The sequence below is a fragment of the Tinamus guttatus genome, unplaced genomic scaffold (genome assembly GCF_059628265.1).
Source record: "Tinamus guttatus ecotype Peru unplaced genomic scaffold, ASM5962826v1 Tinamus_guttatus_pri_ptg000028l, whole genome shotgun sequence".
Lineage (NCBI taxonomy): Eukaryota > Metazoa > Chordata > Aves > Tinamiformes > Tinamidae > Tinamus > Tinamus guttatus.
In genome coordinates, this window is record NW_028288562.1 from 1823418 (window position 1) to 1839858 (window position 16441).

Genomic DNA, 16441 nt, shown 5'->3' on the forward strand with positions numbered 1-16441 from the left:
GGGGACGGGCAGAAAATAGTTTAACGTGTGTGGCACCCTTATGTGCAAATCATAGTGGAGGCCCGTTCTGGGTTGAACTGTGAAACGCTGGCTCGCTGTCGAGCTCTCCTAGTGGGAAGAGTTAGCTGGGGAACAGAGACTCCAGGGCTCCTCCCTGGCGCCTGAAGCAAGGGCAGGGCAGGAGGGGGGCCCCTACCTTGAGGGCGTCCTGCGTGTCGTCGAGGCAGTAGACGCGGATGCTGTACTCCAGCGAGGAGCAGGACAGCGGCCCGAAGAGCGCCAGCTTGAGCCGCTTGGCGGCCGCCTTGCTCACCGACTGGCCCACCAGGGCGTACGTGCCCAGCGTCTCCGTCACGACGTGGCACGCCTCCGGGTCCAGCTGGATGTAGCACGGCGTGGTGAAGTTCTCCTCCCCGACCACCACCACGTCCTAGGGGAGAAAGGGACCAAATGAAGGCTGCTGGCCCCCGCCACGGGCCTCGCTCTTCTGCTCAGCCTAGGCCTGGCCTCGGCCCCCTTGGGGACAGCAAGAGCCCTTTCACCCTGGCCTTGCTCAAAAGCCCTTGCTCTCTGCACCTCAGCCTACTCAAGAGTCAAAATCCCCAATTCCTGCTTTCCTCCTGCATGGGCATAGGGAAGGGATGGTTTCTTGAGGAAAAGTGGTTGGAGAAACCTCTTCCCACCCTCAGTTTCAGATCTGCAGCTGCCTTTAAGCCATGGCCAGTTAAGCAAATAAGGCACAATATTGCCAATAGCTGACTGAAAAGGAGGCTTGCAGAACTACTCATTTGGTGTCCAGCATTAAGCGTGGCCAAAGAGTCTTGATGCTGAAGCTGAGGAGCACTTGCAGCATTACTATCACTTTCCTGAAAACTGATTAGAAGCTAGGGGAGTCCAAGCTACTCTGCGAAAAAGCTTCTCTTTTTCTTTTTTCTTAGAATTGAACTGGAACTTGTTTCAGTTTTTTTATTTTGCCTTCTCTTTTCCTTCTCTCTGTACGATTTCAGCACAGTGTCCTGTCAAGTCCAAAATCTCCAGCACCAAAATCCCACAGGAAAGATTATGTTTCGTGACACAGAGCAGAGCTGTCCCAAGAAATGCTGGCAAGGAGCGAAGTGAGGAGAACCCCCTCCCTGCTCATGCTGCTCTTCTTTGGCCTCGGCTGACTGTGGCTTTGCTTTGCAGTCGGCACAAGTGCTCTGGGAGCCAGCAGTATTCCTCGCTCCGCAGGCAGGATGTAGCACAGATAGGGCTGAGAGGGGCAATAACAAGAAAATACAGCCCCGAGATGCAACCAGCAGTTGCTGCTGGGCACTGCGCCGTTTAGAAAGCCTGGGGGGGACGTGCTCACCTTGTGCACAAGGCCAGGCTGAGGATGCAGCACTGCGAGGAGGCGCCGCACGCGACTCACCTCCCAGGGCCCCTGGGCCGCCTGGTGCTTCAGCTGGATCTGCCAGTCGTCCGTGTTGGGCTCGGCGCAGTGGTGCACGGTGAGCACGACGGGCCGCGTGAGCAGCGCCCCGGGCGGCCCGCAGCTCACCACGGGCGTCAGCAGCGTCTGGCTGTCCTCCACGGGCGGCCTGCGCGACACACGGCAGCGTCAGCACGCGGAACGCACACGGACACCCCATCCCGCTCCCGGGAGCAAGGAAAAGGCAGGTGGAGGCGCCAGGGAACACAGGCCATGCCCGACCCGTATGCGGTGGCTCCTGTGCTCGTGGCACCTGGTCGTGCCCCACAGCCCGATGCACGGAGCAGCTGTGCTCACAGGCACCATGTGCTGGGGTTATTCACTAAAGGAGCATCCAGCGCTGCTCCTTGGGCTTAAAAGGCACTCAAATCCACGGGAATCGCGATGGCGAATATGCCTGTTGGGAGCAAGTGTGGGCGGGGGGAGGCACGAGGGTAACGCGCACATGCAGAGCTGGAGACCTCTGAGGCAACGAGGAGCTGTTCAGTTAAAAGTACAGACACTGAGCAGTGCCAGTCAGCTAGGAGCAGATGACATGGAAAACCATATAAATATACACGTAATATATCTATATGCTGTAGCTTGCAAATGGTTTTGTGCATGTGTGCAAACTATCCTGGCCCAACTACGGAGGAGTTTAGGACAGGGCACACGAGTGACATGTGGCGTACGACAAACGCAGCTGAAGGCAGCTCATCAGCCAACTCCCCAGACTGCACAGAGGACAAATCCATGATCCAGAAACCAGCAAACGGGAGACTGAATGTGCTCAGCTGTGATCTACCAGCTTAAACCCTGCAGCAGCCCACAGGACTTTGCATCTTGCACTTCAGCTACGGGTTTGGGCCAACTTGTAGGTATAAATGTGTGTCTGCGGATTGGTATTAGTCAAGGCAAGAGCATAGACAGTTACACCTAAAAGGTCTATTATAAAGATATGCCTTCAGGCATTTTGCCCACCTTACCTCTCCCTGAATAATCCACCTATTCTCCCTACGGCAAATGAAAGTCACACTTTTAAGAAATCCCTTTGGAAAGCAGGATGGAGGCACTTCTTAATATTGTCCCTTGTTGATATTTTTTTTTCTTATGACAGAATTAGAAAGGAAAACAGGCTGGCATGGAAAAAATGCAGTCCATGTACATCAGTAAATCCAGATGATATGCATCTGTGGATCCTGAAGGAAATTAGCTGATGAGACTACCAAATGACTTCACAATTGTTTCTGAAAAGCCGTGGATGGGAAACAAACAGCTGCGGTAGCTGCCTTTCAGAAAAAAAGGAAAATGCAGCAATCTGGACAGCTACCATGGATTAGAGGTTAGTTGTTCTGGCCCAACAAATAGCAGCGCGCAAACAAGAAAAGTATTATCAGATGGAGTGCCCAGTTAGGCTCCTGGCACCTGCTGTAGGAGTCTCTGGATTATGCTAAGATCATGGATCATCCTTGTTTAAGACAGAAGTAAATAAACCACTGGGCAGATTTTCAATAAAATACTGTTTCTTTTCCGGGATCCTTAATGTTTTTCTTAAATGCTGCTCACAAAGTGATGTATTCCAAGTAGCTTGTACATTAACAGACATTTCAATACTGTCCTACAGCCTCATTTAGAAAAAACACAGGACCCCTCAGGAGAAAGATTGTTGAAAATCACAATATTGTTGAAGTAGCTACCTAGCAAAGGCTTACAGCTACGGCAGCCACGGGCTTAATCATCTGGAATCACGACGGCTAGAGCCATGACTGAAGGATGGAAACAAAGGAAGCGGACAAGAATTACAAAACCAGCGGACAAAAAGAATATAATATGGAAGGCATCGTGATGGCTGTGGAAATTTTCATACAGTGCCTTGTGGATGAAAAATGAGTTTAAATCGATAAGAACCTGAGCACTGATGCATGCGGTTAAAAAAAGCCAAAAGGTCATTAAAATAATGGAGAGCTGGTAAATCGTAGGGCCTGAAATTGTCTCAGAGCAGAATTAAATTTAGTCACTGCTCTGTGACAAAATTTTGTTAGCTGTTAAATTTTAGGACTCCGATGGAGGACGTCATTCTGTGCTGCAGTGTTTCATATGAGATCAGTGCAAATCTGAACGAAGAGGCAGCGCACGGAGCCGGCAGAGCCAGCAAGAGAGACTGTGCAAAACTCGCCAGGGCAAGAGGGAAAAATAATTTGGGGGGGTCCTATGAGAAGAGGCATGTCAGAGGCCGCCGAGGCCATCCTCCCTGTCCTGAGCTGCTCCGACGTGGCTGCAGTTCTTCGGGATGGCTGCGGGATGCCTCGGGATCTCGGGAATAAAGCTGGAGGATTCAGCCTGAGCAGGGGGATGGCACATGCTGCAGAGAACTACCCTAGCACGAGTGACGGGGAAAAAAAAAGGCAAAACCTTCTTGACAGATCTTTTCTTATGCTTAATTGTTTCTAATTCCCATCTTAAAACAAAAGGATTGTGCAGTGCTACAGTTAATGAGAGGAGAAACAGATGCAGCAGGCAAGATATATTGTACAGGAGATGTTAATCTTGCTGCTTGGGGGGATCAGCCCAGCGCTAATGGATGGCTTCAGCACACAAACGCGTTCCCCTGCAGACAGGTTGGCGAGTGCTCCTTCGTGCCGGGCGCTCCTCCAGCTCCTCCCAGTGCAGGGGATGCGGCAGCAGCGACACCACCACCCCAGGCCATGCAGAGGAAGGGAATCATCTCCTCCAAAGCAGAGAAATCCATGAGCCGACGTCTTTAAAAGTGTTGGTCGAACCCTACTCCTTTTAGGCCGTTGTTGCCACCCCCCCCCTCCAAAAAAGAGCACCCCCGTGTGCTTCGCTTTGGGCTCTCGGCAGTCCTGGGACAGCTGTTGGATGACAGGGGGCATTAACTTGTGCGTCTGCGGCTCTGAAGTCTCTTCGCTGCAGTCACAACAGATATTCTCGCTTTGCGAAGCTCTGACTGAGAGTGAAATTCTGTTTCCATGTTTGCCATGGCTGTCGAAAGCCACATACAAAATCTGAAGGGCCTTCAGGTGTTTTTAGCTGTTGTCCCAGCCTGCCCTACCCATTACGAGCAGTCGGTTTTCATTTCAAAGCCAGCAAACCAAAAGGCCGTGATGCACTATACCTAGTCCCTCCACAGCCTCATTTGTGTTTTTAATCGAGTTACTCACTCGAAGCCGCCTCCCGTAACAAACCAGGCCGCTTCCATCAGGGGAGCTCTCAGGCAGCAGAGGGAGCCCAGCGAGCGACATGGCAGCTCCCCGAGGGCCCGCGCTGCTCCCTGGGGAACGGCCCTGGCCATGGGTGTTGCAGGCAGCCAGGGCAGCTCTCGGGAAAAGATGAAACGTGGGATGGAGCAGGGAGGGAGGGATGAATAACTCATAGCAACAGATGGCAACCCTTCCACTCGGGTTAGCTCACGGGCGGTGGAAAGGCATTCTGCTTCTCCCTCCATTGCCGAGGCTTCATTCTTAATACGTGCTCCTTCTTGAGTTGAGCCTTGATATCCTTGACTGACCTCCTGGCTCGTCTGTCTTCAGAGGGAAGAAAAGCTGAAAACATTCCCTGCCCTTCCGCAAGGGCTCTGGTCTTTCTCTATCTTGAATTTTTCCATTAAAATGAGTGGCACTTCATGAAATTCTCTCCCAGTTGCAAAGTAATTTTGTTTATGCTATTGGGATAGAAAAGGAAGGCGGAGAAACCAGAGGTGGAAGACCTCCATTTCTTCTGTTTCACATTACTAAGCTCAGAGTTTACTGGTGCAAAAAAAGGCAATATTGCTCCTTGGGTCAACATCACTGATCAGCTTGAATGCTTTAACAGTTTCAACACAAAGTCTGCACTGACCATGTGCTACGAAGCCACCGATTTGAACCCTGACAAGGCTCCCCTGGCTCTGCACTCTTTTAAGGTAGCTAATCCAAAAGTTGCAATTTATGTTGGCCAGCAAGAGCCCGAGCCCGGGCAGCACAGGACGACCGATGGAGAGCTTGCAGCGCAGGAGCAGAAAAGTCCAAGCTGCTGGACTGTTTGCTTAGGAGAAGGGAAACCCTCCATGGCCCGGGCAGGCTCACACATCTACAGAGAACACCTGCCTCCAAGCAGCCCTCACCGCGGGCCTTCCGAACCCCAACTCACTGCAGAGGGAAACTGCTTTCCAAGCTGCTTTCCCCCCTGCTCTCAGGCACTTTGGTGGATATAAAACGAGGTAAATAGAGGGCCTTAGAAAGCTGTCCTAACCAATCTGCAAGATAACACAAAGAGGGGCATCCCGCGTCGTGAAGTCTCTCAAATTTCTGCTACTGCAGGTTTCAGACACGAACTGGGATTTAGGCAAGCAAACGAAGAAAAAGAAAAGGGGAATTTGCAGGGCTCAGCAGGATGACAGATTTCCTGTTTCGGCTGGCTTCTTCAGAAGGCCTTGTATATTTCTACAAAACCAAGTGTGAGTTTAGTTGTTGGCTGCTGTGGCTCTGCTCCCAGGAACAGCAAAGCTCTAAGGTGGCTCTGCTTACGCCAACACTGCGAGGACCAAACCCTTGTCTCAGAGGTGCCTGCATATAAAGAAACACAGTTTGGCTCTGCTTTCTATTTCTGAGTTTTGTAGCTGTGCGCTTCCAACCTACATCAGTTGTCAATGCCCTAAAAGACTTTTCAATGCATATATATTTACGCAGTGCCCATGAAGGCAAACTCAGGCTCTTGCAGGGCTTAGGGAACACACACCAATTCCTACTTTGCCACAAAAGCAAAACATCTACAGCTAGTCCTTACTGCGGGCCACCATTCTCTGCTGGAGGGCTGGAAGAGTGTAGGAGCAGATTAAAATAAAAATATATATTCACACCATGTACTAATTTATAGTACCCATATGACGGCAGTTATATTAAGCCATAGCTGCTGTCTACACACTGAGAAAGAGATGCAGGCTTCCCTCCATATTTGTGTGGAAGGAAAACAAAGGCACATACAGCTCCTCCCAGAAAACAAATTTTTAAAAAATGGAGGAATGTGGTGCTTGAAAAAGGGAGATTTGGAAGGCAGCTGAATAACTGCGGAGGCTCTGCGATTCTGGTTGAATTTTTCCTCTGTAGGAAACGGTCCTTTTCCAGTGCCATTTGTAAGTGTCTTTAAAACACAGCCAAAAGTAATAGGAATACAATCAACATCAGATATGAACGAAGACACTTTTTCTGTAGCTGCAATTAGCTGTTGTCAAAGAGGAGGCCATGAATAATGCATGCAGAAGGGTGGGAGGGTTACTTATTTTTCCTCTAAGCAGATTATTTTAGCATGGGTGAAAGGCTACCAAGCTCAAGAACAGTGCTCAGCATCGTGCAGTGTATAAACAGCTGTGGCTCAGCGCATCATAAAAGCCACTGAAGGACTGAGCCAAAACACATATCTAGCTATGAGGAGGGAAGAGAGGTGCAGCACCGTGTAACCACTGCCGAGGTTCACATTTGCCATCAGCCCCCATGCACATGAGGCCATTCTGAAGACCAGGATATCCCTTTCCTCCTCATTAGGTGTTCTGAAACTGTTGCAGGTGTTACTATAGCCTTTTGAAAACTCTCTTTAATACCAAGGCTGCCTGATCAATTGACAGACATGGAGAGCTGGAACATGACTTGGCCATTCCTGCAGATACAGGTGCGCAAGAGGAATGTTTTTGGTTGCGTGGCCAAGTTTATCCCTGGCTTTGCTTGCATTTACCTCAGAGTCAAGCAAACAGCCTCGGTGTAGTCGATTTTGCCTAAGCATATTATAACAGCTTTTTACTTAATATGTTTTTTCCCCATGCCTTCTTCCGCAGAGCTAAAGCCCGAGCAAATAAATGCAGTCTTTTACCTCATGTTCTCCTTCCTGTGAACTGTCACATACATTTCATAGACTCGCCCTTGGGGAACGGCCCCTGCCGGGATCAGCAAGCTTACTCCTGCAGAACAGAAAAGACACACACAAAAAAAACACAAAATGGAGAGAAAAAAGGCAACCAGGCCTGTGACAAAGATTGACAGGGGAACCAGAAGCTGAAGCCTAGGGTGCCAGTTTTTTCCCCGGCCCCTCAGGAAGGCTTTAAAAGACTGCAGCAACCCACGAGAAAGACTCTTTGCTGCAAGCCTGACTGCCCGCACTGCCAGACACTCTGTTCTTATTCCCCTGGTGTGTCTGTGCTGGAGTGCTGCAGAGGAGAAGAGGGCTTGTTTTCTTTAAAAGGGGCAAAAAGGGTTTTCCTTAAAAATCAGGGAAAAAAATCCAGTGGAATATTGTCTTAGGAAATAACAAGAACTGGCTGCTTCCTGAATGATGGGCTCTGTGATTGGCAACCTGTCCCCTAATGCACTCAGTTTTTATTTAGGCTCTTGGGGAGACAGAAGTGGCCTTCCTGGCATTTTGAAGATGCCCAGTCTTGCAGAGTGACTGAAAATTTGGCCATCCAATCTCAAAAAAGTTCAGGCAAACGGGCCCTGGGCCCTTTGTGGTGACACTTAGTTGCACATTTGATTACAAAGCACTGTACAAACATTACTGCAAATTCGGAAATCAAGCAAGCAGCTCCCCAGAAAAGTCCTCTTTTACCATGATAAACACGGTCCAGGAACTCCAGTATCTCACACTTCCTGGTGAGCCTTGGCCAGCTGTCATTGCAGATGTGAATTAACTGGAAATCCGTGGCAGGGATTTTAATTCCTGCATATGACAGCTGAAAATGAAGCTATGGGAAACATACATGCAACAGAAGCTCTGGAAAAACACACCTTGCCATATGACTGCCCCTTCTCCTTCCGTGTACCTTCACCCATGCATGCTCTCCACTGTAATTGGGCTGCTCTGGTGTAAATGAAGGGCTTTGACCATATTACTGGGAGAACATCTATGTGTGCATGACTAGAAGCAGCATGGAGACAACCACGCAAGTTGCAGACAGATTTATATACCTTGCAAAGCCTCTTTCGATCATTTGAAAGGGATTACTGCAATAAATAAGCACTTTTCTCTACAAATTGATATTAATATATGTGAATTACATGGGACTAATAGATTTTGCTGACAATATGCATCACCATGGTGTAGGAAACCTGAACATTAATACCTATCTTCAGATGCTAATTAATATGAGATCCAGGATTGTACAGAATGAATTTTCAACATTGCTCAGTAATCAGTACCAGATTTCTTTAAGCAGCTCAGCTTTCACTTAGGCTCTTAAATTAAATATATATTTTTTTCCCTACTCTTTCCCAGTACCTCAGAGAGGAGGGTTAATGCTTACGGACCACTTCTGGTTTCTTCTTGTAAAACAGAGAGCTGAAAGAACTCGAAGAAGTTCAGCAGAACTAAACTGGCCACCTGGACCTTTTGTTTTTTCCTTAAGGTCAACAAACACAAAAAGACCTGGTAAAGGAGCATGGAAATAAGGGCAGAAGGCATCTCTTCAGGCAGAACACAGTATTGTGTCAAGCACTGACCTCCAGCTATGAAGGAGGGAGGCAGAAAAGCTGTGAGACCTTGAGCTTCAGTGTCACGTATTTCTGAGCTGTGATCTCACATGGACCGAGACAACCAAAGAAACAAGGCTGAGGGGATCCCTCACCACCATGTGCTGGGAGGCCGCCTGAATATTCATCAGGTCAGGCGTTTTCTATCTGATTCCTTCAGCTAGGAGACGTAAGCGCTACCCTGAGTCTCTCCATATTTTGGCCTGAGCCATGTTTGCCTGCGGAATGTAATGCAGCCAGGAAAATAGCCTTCTGAGAATTAGTATTCTGGTGTCCTACTTCAATACCACACCGTCTGCGATGAATTGGAAGTGGAACAACCGATTTGTTTTTTAATTAATTTGTCCTTTTATGTATGATGACAAGATGGAGATTTTCTGGCTTGAAAACCCTTTTCTAGAGGTTCATGAAACGAAAAGGTCAAGGATTCTGAATCTCAATTCACACAGGCAAGTTCTGAAGCCTAACACATCCGTGAAGGTGGCTATGAGGCCTGTGATATTCTGTTCAAAAGACTGCTGGGACTTTGGGAAAAGGACATGTGTAATAGCTGAGCAGACCTGAATGGTGGGGTCTTTGGTCTGAGTAAAGAAAAGCAGAGGCCAAGGTGAGACCCTGTTTTTTTGTTTTTTGTTTTTCCTGCATGAAAGAAAACAAAGCTAACTCCACATAAGCCCACGAGACAATTGTGCTTTTAAGCCAAGCTGCCCTTACCTGAATCAGGAATTATTAAGTGGCCCCCTAAGGAGTTGAAGGTCCCGAAGGCAGTGCAAGATGGGTCGGTCTGTCGAGCAAGGCTCTGGTTCTTCATGTTGAGGGTCTCGTTCTCCAGCAGCGACTGGGTAATCTGCGGGGACAGCTTGGAGGAGAAGTCAGAGAGCTCGTCCTGGGGGGTCACTGCGCCAGACGTGTTATAGACCTTGATCTTCAGGTTAGGCAGTGGATCTAGGATCGGAGAGTTGGTCATGGGGATTTTATCAGAGACATCATGCAAGGCGTAGACAGGACCCCTGTACATGGCTGCAGCAGAAGTGAGGTCTGGTGGCACTGCCAGGAGGTCTGCATTGGAAATGAAAAAGAATAACCTTATTACTTGTGGGTTTTCTTTGCTATTCCGATGATTTCCTCCTGGGTAAAGATTTTTTTTTGCATTCATTTTATATTCATACCAAAGGTTACGAAAGCACAGTCCTGATCTCCATCTCGTTTCTGTGTAGCTCCCCAGCTGTCTCCCAGGGCATTGCACAGCCCAGGCTCTGTGGAATCTAATTGTTATACAAAATTGAAGGACATTGCTCTAGGGATTTTTCCCTGGGATTATTTTCCTGGCTGTGCTCAGATTTCAAGTATGACATGCTTGGCCTCAGGGCAAAATGTTTTCCATACTCAGTACTCCTAGTTTTACTAACTAGTGCTCACTCTCTAAATGCTAAGTGAGAATCATTACCTGATTTATTTAATTGGCCTAAAGACAGAATTCCTGAAATAAAAGATACAACAAATCTGTGAAGTCATCCTGTCCACGAGTCCCAGCTAGTCTGGGGTTATCACCTAGAGTTTTACAAGTACGATCGACAAAGACAACAAAGCTTCTGCTAGTCACCCATGTTGAAAACTCTTCTGTCACCCCGGCTCTTATTTTAATTTATTTTTCACACGCATGTGCAGGAGGGAAAAAATAAAGTAACTCTCAGTCTAAACGTGGGTACTGAAAGAGCCAGCCGCAGCTTTCCAGTGTCTGTTTTCTGATCGGTGAGGTGTGAAAACAACCACACTGTGCACTGGTGATAAAAATGCTCATCATTAAATTATGTTCTACTGCAACTTCTGTTACATTGTCTATGGAAAGTACAGTATTTCCTACACTATATTTATGCCTGGGGAGACAGGGCACATTAAAAAGGCTATTAGCACAATAAAGGGGGAATGTGTTATAAAACTATTGCAATAGCATCCTGTGATGAACCCTGCCTCTCTCGTTTCCAGCCTAGCTTTGCCTTTTATTTAAATTTGAACAGGACCTGTGTTTCTGGGAAATGTTTCTGTGCTTTGGTCTCTCCTTCCCATTCTCTCTTCAGAGGCTGAACTCCTCCTTTTTCCGCTCTCGAGAGAGGCCGGCGTGCGTTTCCAGCCCTTGAGCATCCGAAGCAAATGGATATGAAATTCCTCCCTTTCTCCAAGTGCCAACGAGCACCCGGTGAGGACCATGCTGCAGCCCCAGAGACCAGATCCTTGCCTGCCCCTGAACGGGTCACCACGGAGCAGGACAGTGACTGACCTTGCCTGGCGGCCTTGATGCTGACGGGCTGGAAGCCGCCGTTGAGCGCCGACGAGTCGATGATGTCGGACTCGAAGTCGCGGTGGTTCTTGCGGTAGACGAAGAGTGCCACGACCACGGAGATGGCCAGGCACACGATCACGGCGATCACGATGCCCACGTAGAGAGCCACGTCGTCCGAGTCTGGAGCGGCTGCAGCGACAGAGCACGGGAGCCGTGAGGAAATGTAACCCGGCACTTTCAACGAAATACATCCTTATTATTCTCCTTTCCTGCAGATATTTACTGCCTTTTTATAGGCTAATTTAAAACCCATTTCCAAGGCTATATAACAGGTCTGTGCCCTTTTGGTGGAGAATGATACTCAATTTCTCTCCGCAACCTGTGCTCTAATTCTTTACCTATCTACTTGCCCATCTATCCAGGACCCGGGCAGCTGCCTACTAAGCATAATGTGTACTTACATAATTAGTCTTATGCAGGACATTAGCCTGATGGAGTGAATTTTCATGTCATGTGGGCACCTCATAGTTGGTAGTTCGTCTGATAACAAAACCTGTGTTGCTGACTTTTAAACTTCATGATCCTTATTTAGTAATAAAAATCTGCAAAATTCATTTCCTATGAAATGCCTGGAATATTTGAACTCATCTTTTGAGGTGGATTTTTTGAACTGTAATATGCCAAGCCATTTTTCCTTTCCATACATTCTGAATACAAAAAAGAAATAGAAAACAACCTCTCTCCCTCAGTAAAGCAGAGAATCAAACACTGAATTGTCCCCACTGGCATTAACACATATGTGTCTGGATGCAAGCTGGAGCAAGCACAAGAAGTAATGTGGTAATTTACCAAAAGGAACGTGGATTTATTACAGCTCTCTGGTGAGGAAATGGCTAGGATATTTCTACTATGTGCTCTTAACACATCTTCAGCACTAATTCCAGGGTAATCTCTTAACATCATTATCCACTAGTCTTTTTTTTTTTTTTCCCAAAAGGTCTGAAGGCAGGATATAAATTTGATGGGTTTCTGAACAGTGAAGAACCCCAGTTTTAGAGAAAGATAAAAATAATAAGAAGAAGAACTGCAAAAACAAATCAGATCTTTTTAGTACCCGAATTTCATTCATTTAAAACACGTGAAATAATTTTTACTTTATTTTACTTTATTATTCAGGCAGCATCTCCTCCCGTTTCGCTCGCACGTAAGAGCTGTTATCATTCTGTGTCAGCCTGCTGACAGTGAAAATGCTGCTGTCAGGCAAGCAGCCTGTGACTTACTCTGCTGAATACGTCCCTCTTTGCCTAATCTCACATAGCTGGGCAACAGTAAAGCTTGACCCAAGGAACAGCACCCAAATTAGCATCCAGGAACATAAAATCAAATATTAAACTTACAAGAAAATCCATATTCATTCTGGGTTCTCTGTTCAGTTGAAATAGGATAAATGAAACCTTAAAAAGAAAGAAATCAAACAAAAAAAATGGGAAGAAAATCAAATTAATGATGAGAACAAAAAAGGGAAGCATGAAAAATGGTTTAATTAAAAAAAAAAGAAGGAAAAGAAACTGATGGCACTTTAAAATTCTGATACAGCACAGAAATATGATTTTGCATCCCCTGTCTCCTCCAGAGCCTTACTAAGAATTAATAAGTAGGCAGATTGAATTTCTGAGCCAAAATCGGTCTCGAGTCACTAACTTTGGAGTGCTTAAAGTCTTTCTTTTATTGAGCATAAACTGTAATGGATCTAATTTATTTCAGACATCAAGGGTCATTAGCATACGGAAAGCCTTTTCTCCATACCCCGCCATATGCTTTAATTCCCAGGACATGTTCGGCAGGGCTCTAAACAGTTTTTTTATTTAATTACGGCCGCTTGCTGTTGATCTAATAGAGCTAAAGGAGACCTGTCGTCACCGGTCAGAGGTTAAATACCCATTTGCTGAGCAGAGGCCATGCAGAAAGCCCTCTTTTTAGACTTCCTTGGGATTATTTTATCCGGTTTGAACACGCGCTCGATAGGAGTTCCTCGGGGAGTGAGGAATTTGTCAGCAAACTGGAAACTGAGTAGCTTCTCTTGAAATTATTAAAAAAATCAATAAGACCCCTGGGGGTCATAATGCTATTTATTTTAAATCTTTGCAAGCCCCTAACATCGACCAAGCCGTGGCATGACTTACAGTTGTATTTCGGAACGGATGAATATCGGAGGCTGTTTTTTTGCAGCTTTTCCCTGTGTGGCTCCTCCAGCAGGGCCTGCTCCCCACGGCCCTGCTCCACCTGGGGAGCTGCTGCTTGCCCCTGCAGCACCACAAAACCTCTTGCCCTTTTCTTTCTTCTTCTCTCGGCTGGCAAGTTCTGCAGCCAGGATGGTGCCTCATGCCAGCAGCCACCACGCCAGGAGCACAAACAGCGACGCTGCCTGGATTATTTTGGCTGCTATTGAAATTGTGTTCTCTGTTGCAGGGAAAATGAAAAGCCAAATTCAAGTCTTCTCTGCAAAGTAAACAAGTCTCATCTTCAAACAGGCTGAAAGAAATGAACTTCTTTGCAATCTCTTCACAGGCCCTGCTTGTCACAAATGCTTATCTGCATCTTACAATTTTACATCGCTCCTCTTCTTGATCGCTACAAAGAGCGTCTTTGCAGCCACATACGAATGACACAATTTTCCTCACCAGAAATCCTTTATGCAATATTCAAAGGCACGTCTCCTTAAACACGGGGAAAAGGCGGGAATACTGCCCCTTGCTCCCATTAGCCTTGCAAAGCAACAGGCTTAGCAAAGCCTGTGTGGTTTTAGTCTCCCGGGTGCACCACGCACCGAACTCAGTGCTAAAATCCAGCGCGCTGTTCCAGTGCAAACCAGCTCGCACGGGTGCCCACAAGGACACGTTTTTAGCTTGAAAAACACACGTTCTGCACACATACACACAAGGAAGGCATGGCCAAGGTGGAAAGTGGTGGCCACGCCTGCTTGAGAGGCGTGCAGGAACGTGGCTCACAGTCATGCCGATTCTTTGCTGTTGGCCACGAGTCAAGGCTGGCCGAGCTGGCTGTGGATGGCCACGAGGCACCTGGGCTGGAGGTTCGATGGCACCTGAGGTAAATCTTAGCCACTTTGTGAAGCGAGGGTGCTGCAAAAGCGGGGCTGTGGTGGCCTGGAGAGCGGCTTGGCGGAACAGGAGCACTTTTGGAAACTTGCTTGTGATGAAGGGGCTGTGCCGCAGCGGAGCGGCCGGCGGCAGCGGGAAGCGGGAAGCGCTCCCGCCCAAGAGCACTGCTCGAGGAAGTGGCTTTCATGCGGGTCCCGCTGGCTGCGCCTTCAAGCAAGGAGATTTCTTCAGATAATGAGGGCAACCTGCTGCGATCAGTACCTGAAATAATGAAAAATGACTCCCCTTCTTTCTTCAAAGTAACCGTGGTGAAACGAGACCTTTTTCTTGTTTCCTTTTTTTTCCCTTTCCTGTACCAACAGCGCTGCTCGGCAAGTACCTGAGGGACTCCTGCCAGGATCATCGTCACTTTTAACGAGGGTGAGTGCAGAAAGGTGCTGTTGGCTTGGACTCCACGAAGGCTGCTGAGTCACTCAAGGAGCAGCAACTTGTTTTGAGAAACGTTATTGGGAACATACATTTTCAAAGGGGCTTTTGATGTTTTCTGGTGTAACTTGCTGCTGGACCAGTAAAATAGAAACAATCATGCTTTGCACATGCACGGGATCTCAGAGGCCTAGCAGAAGCAGGTATTATTTCCCTCTCCTTACAAAAACTTTGATCTAAGACATACCTGGAGAGTCAGGCAGAGGCTTGAGCTGTGCCCAGAAATGGCACCACTGTCCTTACACAGCAAATGCATTCGTTAAAAAGCCTTTAATTAAGTCCATGTTTCTCCATGTATTCTACTTTATATTCTACCATAATCTTGTAAATACATTTTCTGTCCCTGTGAAAGTGCTTCCACCAAATATTAAAGGTGCCTTTTTAGGCTAAAGTAACGATAGTTGCACAAATCCTTTGTACGACAGCAGATACATCCTTATAAAAGAGCATTAAGTAGGCATTGCCTATTCCCTTCCTGTAAAGAAATTTCTAGAGCCAGTTAAACAGCTCTAGACTGATGTAGCATCTTGGGAAGAAAAATGGAGAAGGGCTGAATGCAATATTGTAGTGCAAAAATTAAAAGAATGCAACTTTGGTACACAGAAAAGACTTCAGCAGGCTTTTTATCAATTTAGTCTAACCCAATTTCAGCATCAGTCGATTTTGCACTGGGGAATTGTGTCCATTTATCTGTGTTGCCTTTGAAGCTCATCTAACTGAGTGGGAGCAGTCCGGGAGGGCGGAGGCCCCCAGCCCCTGGAAGTGCAGCCTGAGCACACACCCTGCACACAGCTTGCTCTGAGCTTCAGGGCAGGAATTCGGTGTGTGGCAATGGAAAACCTGGCATCTGTGGAAGAAAATCGTGCAGAGACTGTGGCACTGACTCCCTCGAGCCTCTCTGAAACGGAGTCACCAAAGCAACTTTTCCAATGTCTTCTGCCTCTCAACGCACTCACGGCACATCTGTGCCTGCCACCCCAGTGCTCAGCCTGGGATCTCCATACCACGACCATTTAAGAGGAGAAACATCCTGCAATCCTGTGTTTGATTTTATCTGGAAAGGCACATGAGCACCCTGGCCCAGCCTGGGAATTGGCTCATGTAAGAGACAACTTTTCTCCCTGTGGGATAAAACACAAGGTCTCTGGCAGGGCTTCATTCATACAAAACTCTGTAACCCCTTTTTCCCTTAATAGCTACCTCTCTAGCTTTTGGAGCATGTTGAATTTGTGTTACTGCATAGCATTTTAGTGCGAATTAATCAGCTTATAAAAAGATTTTGTTGCTTGCAGAAAGTAAAATATTTACTTAAAAAAGGAGAAAAAACTTCCACATTTTCCTTTCGTATTTCCCTGTGTTGCCTGTGTAACTGCTTTCTCTCTTTTCCCTGCAGGTAACTGTGTGGGATGGTAGAGTAGTTGAAGGTGATCTTTTCGGCACTTAATTACTGCGCCCATTCAATTTCGGTTACATTTACAAAAATACTTACAAATACCCTGCAAAGAAATTGCTTTATGCCATTATCTGCAGAGGTCACAGCTAACGACATGTATTTTGAGGCTGTATCAAGGTTAGCAAGTGTTTCAGACAG

General features: G+C 47.1%; 1 protein-coding gene across 2 annotated transcripts in view; it reads right to left on the bottom strand.

Annotated features, from left to right (window-relative positions):
* The window catches only part of UNC5C (unc-5 netrin receptor C), a 160738-nt gene that overhangs the window by 4237 nt on the left and 140060 nt on the right, over window positions 1–16441 (bottom strand). Inside the window, exons 8-13 of one of the 2 annotated variants that reach the window (XM_088529401.1) lie at window positions 12643–12699; window positions 11243–11434; window positions 9679–10023; window positions 7313–7400; window positions 1412–1580; window positions 197–430 (exon numbers count right to left, since the gene is read on the bottom strand). In XM_088529401.1, coding sequence (XP_088385527.1) covers window positions 197–430; window positions 1412–1580; window positions 7313–7400; window positions 9679–10023; window positions 11243–11434; window positions 12643–12699 — 1085 coding nt within the window. The remainder of the gene's footprint in view (window positions 1–196; window positions 431–1411; window positions 1581–7312; window positions 7401–9678; window positions 10024–11242; window positions 11435–12642; window positions 12700–16441) is intronic. The other variant, XM_088529405.1, reaches the window with a different exon arrangement.